Raw genomic sequence first — 11837 nt, forward strand, 5'->3', positions numbered from 1 at the left:
TTGCTCTCCGGTAGTGGCTGTTTCGGTTCCACGTCCGGCACTACTGGAGGAGGCCATTTCAGTGTTGGAGTGGGTGTTAGAGTTTTTGAAAGGGGGTAGGTAGAAGAGATTTAGAGGGAGGCTTTTAGAAGCAATTTCCCACAAATGGCGCCAATTGATGGAGCCCAATCCGACCGGTCTTAGCTGTCAACGAACTCGCCTTTGAGCTGGAGCGTCGGAGAGCCTGAAACGGGAAAGAAGAGAACTCCGGGGGGAACCCGGTGTGATAACTCCGAAGCTCAAGTCAGTAATCTCTCAAAGGCAGAGTGTAGACCAGATAGCGCAAAGTTCCCATACCTTGTCTGTTGGGGGTAGGGGGTTCTTATAATCACTTCGCGCACTCGCTCCGAGGCCCTTGTCAGGTCGGGTATGATTACTCTTGCGTTCGTCAACTCGGCCGTCGTCCTTTCTGCTGGGACAGAACTGCCACTGCCTAACCGTCTCTTTAACTGGAGATGGCGGTGTCAGGTGGCAGTGGCAGGTGGCTGTTTTAGAGTGCGGCCGTCAAGCGTCAGATCCCAAGTCAGTCGGGTGCGGCGCCCTCGGGTACGGACTTCCTCAGTGTCAGGCATGGTACGACTTGTTTGGTTTTGGTGCCCAGATGGTGATGCGGAGTGGTGAACGAGGCGAAGCCTTGAGTTTGGAGGTATGTATAGGGCGGGCCAGTTCGGCGAGGTGTATCCCGAACTGCTACGAGGTTGGCCAGTTCGGCGAGGTATATCCCAAACTGATAAGGTAGGCCAGTTCGGCGTGTATCCCGAACTGTTTACCAGGTTGGCCAATTCGGCGAGGTATATCCCGAACTGTTACAAGGTTGGCCAGTTCGGCGAGGTGTATTCCGAACTGTTACAAGATTGGCCAGTTCGGCGAGGTGTATCCCGAACTGTTACAAGGTAGGCCAGCTCGGATTACTTTCTGGTTTGGGGCCAAGGGTGAGTTCAGGCCTCCAATAGGGAGTTCGGTCCGTTGGTATCCCCTTGGTGTTCACGCTTTAGACTTGCTGTTGTTGTCTTTGCCACGTGTCTCATAGAGGTCGGGCCAAGTCTTCCTTCATCAACTACATTTCCCATTTTTGTCGTCACAAGTCAAAGCCACCATCTTTTTCCTCACTACAACTCAGCAACAGCAACTTGAATTTTTTTTTTCTCATAAAATGCTGCTTCTAACAAAAGAATCGTCCTTAAATTTTGTGTTCCATATATTAACTTTCTTTTTGTTTGCAGAGAGACTCCGATGCGTTGAAGCAAAGGATATAGAAGCTAGCCATGAAGCATGAACTTTTCAACAACTATAACAACTGAAGCCAAGCCCAGCTTCTCGCAACCCACAACACCATACCGCCTTACAACCTCTTCAAAAGCAAAGCACTCCCCAACATCAGCTGTTTCTACTAGGCTCTCACCTGGCCTGAAACCAAGGCCAGGGTCAGCTCCTCCCTACCCAAATTACAATGCCCAAAAGGTTCGGAGATCTCTCGGCCTCAACAAGCAAAAATTTGGTGAGCATGTTGCAGGACTTTAAAAGGGTAGAGAAGAAGATGATGTCGGAATTGTTGGTCGGTCTCTAGACCGGCCGGTTTTTGAACAATTCGCCAAGCCACGCCGACGCATTGATCTCAGTGTCACTGTCAAGAGAGTTGAAGATGATCCTGATGGAAAGAAAAAGGAACTGCAAGAGAAGCTCCTTGCGAGTGAGAATTTGGTTAAGGACTTGCAGTCTGAGATATCAGCTCTGAAGAACCACTTGGAGAAATTGCAGACCTTGAATTTGGAGCTTGAGTCGCAGAATAGGCAGTATGCCAAGGATCTTATCGCTGCTGAAGAGAAGATTTCAGCTTTTTCAAGTGGTGACAAGGTACAAATTAAACACCTATGCTGATTGTTTTCACTTTATTCATGTAAAATACCATAGGGGTGGATGGCATGCTCTTCTCTTATCCATGCACTTTAGGCCAAATTTCAGTCTTCTGAAATTTGTCATACCCATTTCCGAGTTGACAGTAAATTTAATTAGGTTATCATGAGTCTTATTAGAGGAGTTTTCAAAGATTGTATGCTTAATTGAACCATAGAGGTGTGGAGTTGCATCTCTCTGTGCTATTCTAGATAGGTTTAACTGGTTGCAAGTGAACAATCTCCTTGGTGTCAAAGGGGAGAAGCTTCTTTCATAAGGGATGAAGATCTATTTTGAGCATGGAATACTTCTCATAATTATCTAAGTTGATGGCTTCACAAGCCAGTTTAAATCCAGACCTCCACCATATGAACTCTTTTTCTATCCTGATGTTTTTCATTTTATTAAAACTATTTCTAATTCTGGTTGAAGAAAGAATTCATTGAAGAAAAAGTCCAGATCCCTCAGTTTAAAGATGTTCAGAAACTCATTGCCAATAAGTTTGAACATTTTAGTGTAAAGAAGGCCATCAAAGAAGGGAATCCGGATAAAACACCATCTGCAATGTTATTGCATACTGTAACTGAAGCTTTAAATGTGCCACAAAAATCTCTGGTAAATTCTGTCCCCTTGCCTCCAACACTTCCCGTGCAACAAGAACTTCTGCTGAAATCCGTCCCTCCACCTCCACCACATATGCTAGCAAGAACAGGTAGCACACAAAAAGCTCCAGAAATTATGGAATTCTATCACTCATTAACAAAACGTGAGGGGAAGAAGGATACAGTACCTGGTAATCGCAGTAATCATGCAGTCAACAATGCACATAGAAGCATAGTTGGAGAAATTCAAAATCGTTCAGCTCATTTGTTAGCAGTAAGCATCTAAAATCCTAGTATTGGTTTTCTTTTCTTTCTTGTACTACTGGTTTCTGGAAGTGTTTGGGCTGTTAATAACCAACTCCTACTGCAGATAAAAGCAGATGTGGAAACAAAAGGAGAATTCATCAAATTTCTTATTCAGAAAGTTCAGGAGGCTTCATATACAGATATAGAGGACAACCTAAAATTTGTTGATTGGCTTGATGGTGAACTCTCTTCATTGGTAATGTTGAAAACTTTGCCAAAAATAATAACTTGGTTAAAATATTGAAGACAGAGCAGCCTTTTTTTAAATTTCCCAAAAGACAGAAACCTGAAATGAAGCTAGAGCCAATATAGGATGGGTTTTTTTTTTTTTTTTAATTTATGTTGTATGATACTAGAAAACTAGATAGTCATAATGGCTCTTGGTAAAATAGCGTTCACTGTAAAGAGGGGCTCTTCCCCTGTTTTCTTCGTAATGCAATATTATACAACTTATCAAAAACGTTTAAAAAAAACAGAAGAAAAAGCATTTCATTGAAGCATCATTGAGGATTGGTGGTGCCATCTTAACAATGCCGGTATCTGCATCAGTATACAAATGGTAAGCTGGCCCTTGGTTTTAACTTTCAATTGGTCTAAATGCTTCAAACCACCAGACCACCATTTCTTTTGATAAATTACAAGTTGGAATGTAGAATCAACCATCACCAACGTTTTTATTAATCCATCTCCATATTTAAGGTTTACTTTTCTAAATGGAATCATTATGTCTTGTTTCGGTATCAAGAATCATGGTATATTAGTGCCTGCCTGGCTGCCTGAATATGTTTTCAATTAATACCATACAGTGTATTCAAACACTTGAAAAAGGAGACATGGTATCTGGTAGACTGGTACAAATACTCTAAGCCTCTAATTCTGGGTTAGTTGATTGATTAGGGGAAATGATAAACCATGTGTGTTTGGAGAATCTCAGTGACACAACCATGCTATAACCTTACTTTATCCTAAGCTATAACCCCACTAATTTCTCCAATGAGGAAGCAGCCAGTGCAGTTCTGAGGAAACTGCTGCCAGATGCTAATTCTCTTGCAGCTGGATCATCCTTGGTTGAAAGAGTTAACATGAGGAACATTAAAATATATAAAAACTTAGTCTTTAATTGGTGCATTGTTATTCCATCTCATGGAAATTTTCCAATTTACTTTTAATTTATCTATGTTACTTACTGCCCCCTCCATTCATCCTGTGTTTGTATAGGCTGATGAGAGGGCTGTGCTGAAGCACTTCAACTGGCCTGAGAGGAAAGCTGATGCCATGCGTGAATCTGCTGTTGAATACTGTGATCTTAAAATATTAGAGAGTGGACTTTCTTCCTATAAGGATGACAACAAAATGCCTTGTGAAACTGCCTTGAAGAAGATGGGTAGTTTACTAGATAGGTATGTACTATGTAGCAGGACAGAAAGTCTTCTTTTGCTTTCTTTGTTATTAAAAACATAGGAGTTTCCTTGTTGAGAGAAATCTTATATTTCCTGTGACATCTCATGGTGCAAGGTCGGAGCGGAGCATACAGAAGTTGATTAAACTGAGAGACTCAGCCATGCTTTCCTACCGGGATTGTAAAGTCCCAACTGATTGGATGCATGATTCAGGAATGATCAGTAAGGCATGTTGTGATTCAGGTTTTTGACTTTCATAGAGCAATTATTATTGCTATCAGATACAGTAGAGAAAACCTTTTGAAAATTTTAGTTCGCATAATTGATATAAAAGGGACACAATTTGTCCATAATGGACTCTGGATTCTGGAAGACATCCAGAGAAGGTACACTTCTACTTTGACAACCCACATAGACATAACCAATACCAACATCTAGGAGCACTGCAATCGAATCAAGCTTTAGTCAAACAGTTTGGGCTCAAGTTTGATTAGGCTCACTTCAAGTATGATGCTAACCAAGTTCGAATGTTAAGGTAAGTTCAATTAGCTATTCGAACTCAATTTTGACTAATAAAATGTTCGGCTCAAAAGCTCATGAGGCTGGCTTAACTAATATATAAATTATATATTAAAAATATTATACATAAAATATAAAAATATATTAGTTTTTCAAGCTTTCAAGCCAACTTATTGAATATTTGGTCAAGGATTTTGAAATAAAATGTGATTGTATCAAAGTATACTACTAGTGTACAAGTTGAAAACTCTGTAATATCAAACTATATACATTGATTAAAAATGGGATGAAATTACTTCTCTCTCTATATATGCTTGGGTGTATATGTATGTGTATTCTAAGAAATAGAAGATAATATTACTATTTACAATATGATTCTCATTTGGTACAATTCAACTTTCTCTATGATTTATGATACAACTATGGTTTTTAAAACATTACATGTGAACACTGATCACAAACTGTTTTGTCTTTTTCCTATGGATTGATCATATTGATTTATCTTTGTATTTTATTTTTATGATCTAAAGTTTATATTGACATCAATGTTGTTACATGACATACTAATGTATGTTGAATTTCTGTCATTTGGCATTTTCCTTTTCGATGATAATGTTACAGTTTGGTACTCTTCAACTTATCTTAGGTTCTTATGCAGATAAAGAAGGCTGCTATTAAACTGGCCAAAATTTACATGAAGAGAGTGTCAATGGAGCTTGAATCAATCCAAAATTCAGAGAAGGAATCCACACAGGAAGCTCTGCTACTTAAGGGTGTGCGTTTTGCATATAGGACCCACCAGGTGACTCATGAATCGTTTGTTTGATTTTCCTATACAGTGACTGAAGATTCCAAGAATATCCAGTAATCCATAATTACTAACTGTAAATCGAAAGCAATGTTTCAAAACAAGACTGGATCATCTGTCATTGTCAAAAACTGGAATGGGACCCAATCTGTTTCGGGGAACTGGCCAGATTTGCAGATTTTTAGATTAGACTGCTCATTTGAACCCAGAAAATGGGAAACAGACACTTATATTAAACTGCCATTTTGAACCCAAAAAATGAGAAACATGCACTTTTCTGGCTAATATTCAACTCAGTTCCTGTAGGGCAAACAGGAGAATCTTGTAGCTTAGGAATCAATATGGTGCAGATTCAGGGGATAGTACATTATTAAGGCTTTGCTTCCTGCTTTTATTTAAGCTTTCTTCAAAAGAATGAAAAATCCCCTCAGTTAACATTTAACAAGGATTTAGAAGACTACCAAGGTTTTGAAGTCAACCTTAGGTAGATATTGTAATGAAATTGAGTTACCTCTTTAGTTGAAACCAAATCTTGATAGGTGAACTTGGTTAAATTCTTTTTTCATTATGTGCATCCAAATGACGGTTGTATCATGTGTACTTACAATTTTAATTTACTGATCTGCTATCAACTTGTGCAGTTTGCTGGAGGACTTGATTCAGAAGAAATAATGTGTGCTTTTGAAGAAATAAGGAGACGTGTTCCAACACATATGAGAGGGTCTAGGGAATTGCTTACAGGCATAACATCATGATAAAACCCTGAGGCCTTTGTTTAACCATGGAAACTAGGATGGGAATTAGAAAGCAAGAGTTGCTTTTTTATTTATAGTAAATATTTTTTCAATAGTTATATTAGAAAACAAGGCCTTTTTTCCTTATGCATTGTTAATATTACATGTAAACCGTTTGAAAGCTGTAAGCCATAGAAAGAGATGATCCATCAATAGAAACCTTTTGCTTGCATGTCCATGGTAGACAACAAACCATATCATGTTGTTATATGCTGTATTTAACTATTTATAGTTTTGGAGGGAGGATTTAAAATACATGAATCAACCATTTGGAGGGAAGATGTTATATTATAATATTTATATATAGAATACATGTATTTAAATATATGAATTGGGCTAAGCCTAAATACAAAACCAAAGCCCAAACTTGGAATTTCCGAATTGGACTGGGTCCAGATGATCACCCATTCTTAACAGGAATGCTGGTAATTTCCTGTTCTCCTCCCCTCCCTCCCCACCCACCTACAGGAGTCCTATTCTCAAAAGACAAGGTCTTTGGACTCTAAGTTTTGATGGAAATGCTTCAGGCAACCCTGGTGCTACTGGCATAGGAGGAGTTCTAAGGAATGAAAATGGGAACATCTGCTGGGTGTACAATGGGCCAATAGGCATAGTAGACTCTACCAAGGCAGAAGTGATGGCTGCACTTACAGGGATCAGAATGATTAACAGATTTGGTATTCAGAAACTCTCCATAGAAGGCGATTCAGCAAACACCATAAAATGGGTAGGAAAGCAAGAGACCGGGCCGTGGAGACTCGGTCATTTTCTGACGGAGGCAAGGGATTTACTGACTGCTTCTAATGCAAACCTGATTTGGATTCCAATGGAATTTAATGCTCATGCTCTTGCAGATGGGCTAGCAAAATTAGGTGCTCTGTTAGAAGATTTGTATCCTGATAAGATTCCTCCTGTATGATCCCTGTTTTTGTTTTTGTTTTCTTTTTAATTGTATATTCTCTCTTTTTAATGAAATTAGTTTAGTTACCTTTCTCTCTCAAAAAAAAAAAAAAAACACAAAAAGTTTTTCCGGTATCATAAGTTGAACTTAAAAGAACCGTTCGACCTGGTGACCGGGTTGCGGGTTGCAAACTCAATGCATACAAAACTTTCGGAGGCCATAACTTTGCACTCCGATGTCTAATTGGTTTTTTTTTTTATTTTGGGTAACTTTTCGAGATATATGCGTGCCAAGGCGCCATATTCCGCTATTTTCATGAAAAAACCCTTTTTGACCTCAAATTGCAATTTTTAATATTTTTTATAAATTAAAAAATAAAAAACTGAATTGAAAACATAAGTTAAACAATAAGTAATACATATAGCATATCTAAAATATATTTATACATTATTTATTGCTAAAATATATATTTATACACACAGATATATATATATATATACACACACACTCCATACATATATGTGCTGACATAACACGGTCTAACCATTCGAACCGGTCAATTGAATTGGTGACCCATGACCCAAAGGCAAAAACGGTTCAACCTCTGGGTGGTTTTTAAAACATTTCTTTTTGGGTTTTGTTTTCAAAGGCCAAAACTGTTTAGTTTGTGTCATGGTCTACCGGGCTGTTGAAACAAGGTTCAAAGTATCAACACGTATCGGCCCATATCGGCTAATACGTATCATTCTGGCACCCTCCGATATGCTCCTACATTGGTTGTATCGGGGGTTTGACTGGTCTAGGGGATGGAGGAGATCTGAACCGGTTGCAAAAAAAAAAGTATAAAAAAAGGGTATTGATTCACTCGACACGCCCATACCGGCATATCGGGTGTATCGATAGGGCTGCAACTTGGGCCGGGTTGATGATTGGGTTAGGGTTAGGGTTGAAATTCTTGAACCCAACCTTAGTTCGGGTTGGGTTAGGGTTGACCCCTCGGGCAACCCGTCCCCCTATAGTACTAGACTACTAATCTAATAGTATACTATATATATATATATATATATATATATATATATTATATACACGGATTTGTTTAGATGCATGATAGTTGTATAGCCCCCCTACATACTATCATGCCTTTCTTTAACTTATTCACAGGTAGTTGACTACTTGTCTTTTCCTTTTGTCTTGTAATTTTTATGTGTGACCTATCAAGTAGATTCAAATTATTTGCTTGATCCTATGAATTGTTATTAGTGATTTTATTTCCATAATTTTATGTTTCATTACTGTTGATTTCATGAATTTATATTTTTGAGAAAATTTCTATCATAGGTCATAAGTTGGGTTGGGCCCAACTTATTTTTCTACTAAATTTTAAGGGATGGGAAGGTTGGGTTGGGCCCAACCCGAAGTTGACATCGGATTGGGTTAAGGTTGAAGGAATTAGTTAGGGTTAGGGTTGAGTAGGTCGGATTGGGTTAGGGTTAGGGTTGAGTAGGTCGGATTGGGTTAGGGTTAGGGTTGGGGGATTAGAACATAGGGTTGGATTAGGGTTGGCCTCAACCCGACCTAACCCAACCCGACTTACAGCCCTACGTATCGATATTTTGAACCTTTCAACCAGTGGATAAGGCTATGTTTGAAACTTTCCGATTTTAGGGTTTTTCGGTCCTTCTTTTTGGTCTCCTAAGCTTCTTGCAGAGCAAAAGATACGCCAAACACCGTCTTAGTAGATAGGAAGAGAAGGGTCTTTTCTGTGAATTAAGATATCCAAGAACCTATCTCATTGGTTTCACAGCCCGCTGAACAGCCAAAGCGTTCAGCGAAACCCTACTCGGTGCAGGTAGGATTCTTGACATTCTTGTGTGTCGGCTGATCTGCACCTGCACGCGGACGCGGACGCGGACGCGAGCGACAATATGACTCCCCTTTCCAGTCCACATGGCTCTTTTATAGCCCTTTATTCCTCTCCTCAAAGATCAAGCTGTCCAAATTCACTCACAAAGTGTGCTCGCGTCGAGAGAACCATATGTCTGAGTGTGGAAAACTGCAAACGTCACGCGCCCTTTACAACGAATAATAATCCTCCACGTGTAGAAGCGGTTACTCCACCTTTCCGTTTTCGTTCACTATTTAAATTCCATCCCAACTCCCCAAGTTCCCGGACGTTTCTTCACTGCTGAGATTTCTTCATTCTGTAGATAAATCAAAATTACTTGGAGTGGATTTCAACATCCCGCAATGGAGGTCTCCGGTGTGCTCTTCCAGTCCCCTCAGAGCATTACCGGCGCTGGATTGGATTCTCACCCTTCCAAAATCTGTTTTTCCAGTCTTTCAGTCGGTGCCGGAAAGAGGCTTTCCGGCGAGCTTCGGATTGTAGGTTCTCGAGATTCTACCATCTCTCTAAGGCCCAGAAAGCCTTTGGGATCTTCGAGTTCTGGGTTTTCGGATAATGGGCATCTGCAGTATTACGTCTCGCCGAGATGTGCTAGAAATAAAAGGGAGAAGGTGAAGAAGAAGGAGAAGGACTCGGAGATGGCTACGATAAAGAGGAAGCTAAAGTTGATTAAAGGGTTATCTAAGAACTTGTCGATGTTTTTTCAGATGGATTTTCTGGAATTTGGCGATGATTCGGTCAAGGGTGACGAACGAAAGAAGATCTCGGTAAGGTTCAACTTTTGTCTTTTTCAGTTATATAGGAAAAGCTTTACATGAATTTGGGTTTATTGTGGGGATAATAGAATAGAATATGTATAATATATATATATATATATATAGTGAGTTTAACCTATCGTTCTGATATTTTCTTTGTTTGATTTTGGTTGTTTGCATGATTAATTGGTCGTTGCTTCTTTTATGTAACTCTGAATTCCGTTCCGAGTGGGTAGTGGTGAAGCAGGGTTGCTTACCAATAAAATGTAGATAAATCGTTAATGTGTAAACTGACTATTGTAGAGGAGTTGTTAAAAATCTCTACATGGCTTTGTAAAACTCTTTATTGTGTAACTGTAAACAATTGGGTTCAATCCAGTTATCTAATAATTAAAAGAAAGAAAAAAAAATCGAGAACTCTGTTTTTGGTCTCTATCTTAATCAGAACCTACAAATAGAAGTAAATAACTGGGCGAACGGATATGCATTGTCACCTCAATGAGCTTTAAGTTAATGTGATATTTACGTTTCAAAAACATCAAATAATCCATAGATTGATCTTCAAACAGGATGCAGCTGAGGTTTTAATGGCGCAACTGGAACACTTGAGAACAGAAGAGGAGGAACTAAAGAGCAAGAAGAAAGAGGAGAAGGCACGGATGAAAGCAGCAGCAGGTATGGAAGTCCGGGGTAAAATCGAATCATCCTCAAGCTCCTCCTCTGAATCAAGTGATAGTGACTGGGGACAGGTGGTCAGTATGAGCTCTTTGAGGAAGAGGACGCAATCAGAGCCACAAACAACAATTCAAACAGAAAAACCGATAATAAGCCTTGACCTTCCGATCCAAGAGCAAAGAACCATGGATGGGAATAATGGAGTTGAGAGTTTGAGCAGTGGAGAAGCATGGTGTAGCAGCAAAACTGGTAGTTTGAACTCGTCGGGTTGTCGAGATAATGGTAGCAGAGCAGAGAAAATAGGGGTTTGCATGGGCAGTAAATGCAAGAAATCAGGAGCTGGGGCAGTGTTAGAGGAATTTGAGAGAAGGATTGACGTAGAGGGTGCTGTTGTGGGATGCAAGTGCATGGGTAAGTGCAGAAATGGTCCTAATGTGCGGGTTTTCAGTTCATATTGCAGCAGTGTGAAGTATACTAATACTAGCGATGATGTATCTGTTAGTGTTACAGCTCCGGCTAACCACCCTCTTTGCCTTGGAGTGGGCATAGAGGATGTTGATGTAATTTTGGCCAACTTTTTCGGGGATGGGAAGAAGGATTCGGTTCTGATTTCTGATGGCAGCAGCAGCTTGAACGTACTCAGCGCTTCCTCTGTATTTTGAATTTTGATTTTGAGATGGATTTCGAGCTTTTTAATTTTTTATATTCATTCTACGAGGTTTTGGATTTTATGTGTCATACATAATTTTATGTTGGAAAATATTCATATATGGAAGGATTGGAAAAAAAAAATCATACATTCTAAACTGAGGAACTGGTTATCTATTGCATTATTTAAATAGAAAGAGGCAAAGAACATGGTTTTATTTTACTAGACTAGACTTAACATGGTGTCCAGCAGTAAGAAGAGTTTGGTTTGCTTCTCGTCTTTCCATTCGAACGGGTTTACATGATGATTTGGAATTAGAAGATTGGTTCTCTCATTGGTGGAAATTGGAAGATCCTTCAAATCCATCTAAATTCTCTATTTTTGCTGTTTGTGCTGTTATAATGTGGTATATATGGAAAGATAGATGCAAATCAGTAATGGAGCATGCATCTTTTGATCCATTGATCCATTGAAGGTGGTAATTTCTGCTCATGCTCATATTGATGCTGTGTTGCAATATTCAGACTTTACCTATAATGAAGATGGAAGAAACACACTCTTTAATTCCTTTTGGGTCAAGCCGAATTTTCCTT

The 11837-nt window shown here is 39.4% G+C and overlaps 3 protein-coding genes across 7 annotated transcripts; all 3 read left to right on the forward strand.

The window, feature by feature from the left end:
• Nucleotides 1–1171: 1171 nt before the first annotated feature.
• Nucleotides 1172–6553, forward strand: LOC148867912 (INCREASED PETAL GROWTH ANISOTROPY 1-like protein 2). 5 transcript variants are annotated; one of them, XM_088978184.1, is made up of 7 exons: nt 1172–1893; nt 2365–2808; nt 2905–3036; nt 4059–4240; nt 4356–4467; nt 5418–5561; nt 6209–6553. In XM_088978184.1, the coding sequence occupies exons 2-7, from the start codon at nt 2497–2499 to the stop codon at nt 6320–6322; spliced, it is 996 nt and encodes a 331-aa protein (XP_088834310.1). In that variant the 5' UTR covers nt 1172–1893; nt 2365–2496; the 3' UTR covers nt 6323–6553. The 5 variants fall into 5 exon arrangements, with proteins under 5 accessions (XP_088834310.1, XP_088834311.1, XP_088834309.1 ...); XM_088978185.1 differs by having other exon boundaries at nt 1216–1893; nt 2369–2808; XM_088978183.1 differs by having other exon boundaries at nt 1219–1893; nt 2448–2808.
• LOC148867913 (uncharacterized) lies at nt 6539–7280 on the forward strand. Its single transcript, XM_088976518.1, has 2 exons — nt 6539–6575; nt 6889–7280. The coding sequence occupies exons 1-2, from the start codon at nt 6539–6541 to the stop codon at nt 7278–7280; spliced, it is 429 nt and encodes a 142-aa protein (XP_088832644.1).
• A 1940-nt stretch (nt 7281–9220) lies between these two features.
• LOC148867914 (diacylglycerol O-acyltransferase 3-like) lies at nt 9221–11401 on the forward strand. Its single transcript, XM_088978182.1, has 2 exons — nt 9221–9932; nt 10490–11401. Exons 1-2 carry the CDS (start codon nt 9510–9512, stop codon nt 11255–11257), a joined length of 1191 nt encoding a protein of 396 aa, XP_088834308.1. The 5' UTR covers nt 9221–9509; the 3' UTR covers nt 11258–11401.
• The last annotated feature ends 436 nt before the right edge of the window (nt 11402–11837 follow it).

The sequence above is a fragment of the Nelumbo lutea genome, chromosome 3, assembly GCF_056320005.1.
Source record: "Nelumbo lutea isolate HS-2025 chromosome 3, American lotus-T2T, whole genome shotgun sequence".
Classification (NCBI taxonomy): Eukaryota; Viridiplantae; Streptophyta; class Magnoliopsida; order Proteales; family Nelumbonaceae; genus Nelumbo; species Nelumbo lutea.

What these genes read in the sequence shown, in the direction of transcription:
- LOC148867912 (XM_088978183.1), top strand. Translation starts at nt 1,835, where the DNA reads ATGCCAAGGATCTTATCGCTGCTGAAGAGAAGATTTCAGCTTTTTCAA. An exon ending in CTTTTTCAAGTGGTGACAAG is followed by an intron (nt 1,894 to 2,447) that starts GTACAAATTAAA and finishes TGAACATTTTAG; the next exon opens with TGTAAAGAAGGCCATCAAAG. An exon ending in TTGCATATAGGACCCACCAG is followed by an intron (nt 5,562 to 6,208) that starts GTGACTCATGAA and finishes CAACTTGTGCAG; the next exon opens with TTTGCTGGAGGACTTGATTC.
- LOC148867913 (XM_088976518.1), top strand. Translation starts at nt 6,539, where the DNA reads ATGGTAGACAACAAACCATATCATGTTGTTATATGCT. An exon ending in ATATCATGTTGTTATATGCT is followed by an intron (nt 6,576 to 6,888) that starts GTATTTAACTAT and finishes GAAATGCTTCAG; the next exon opens with GCAACCCTGGTGCTACTGGC.
- LOC148867914 (XM_088978182.1), top strand. Translation starts at nt 9,510, where the DNA reads ATGGAGGTCTCCGGTGTGCTCTTCCAGTCCCCTCAGAGCATTACCGGC. An exon ending in ACGAACGAAAGAAGATCTCG is followed by an intron (nt 9,933 to 10,489) that starts GTAAGGTTCAAC and finishes ATCTTCAAACAG; the next exon opens with GATGCAGCTGAGGTTTTAAT.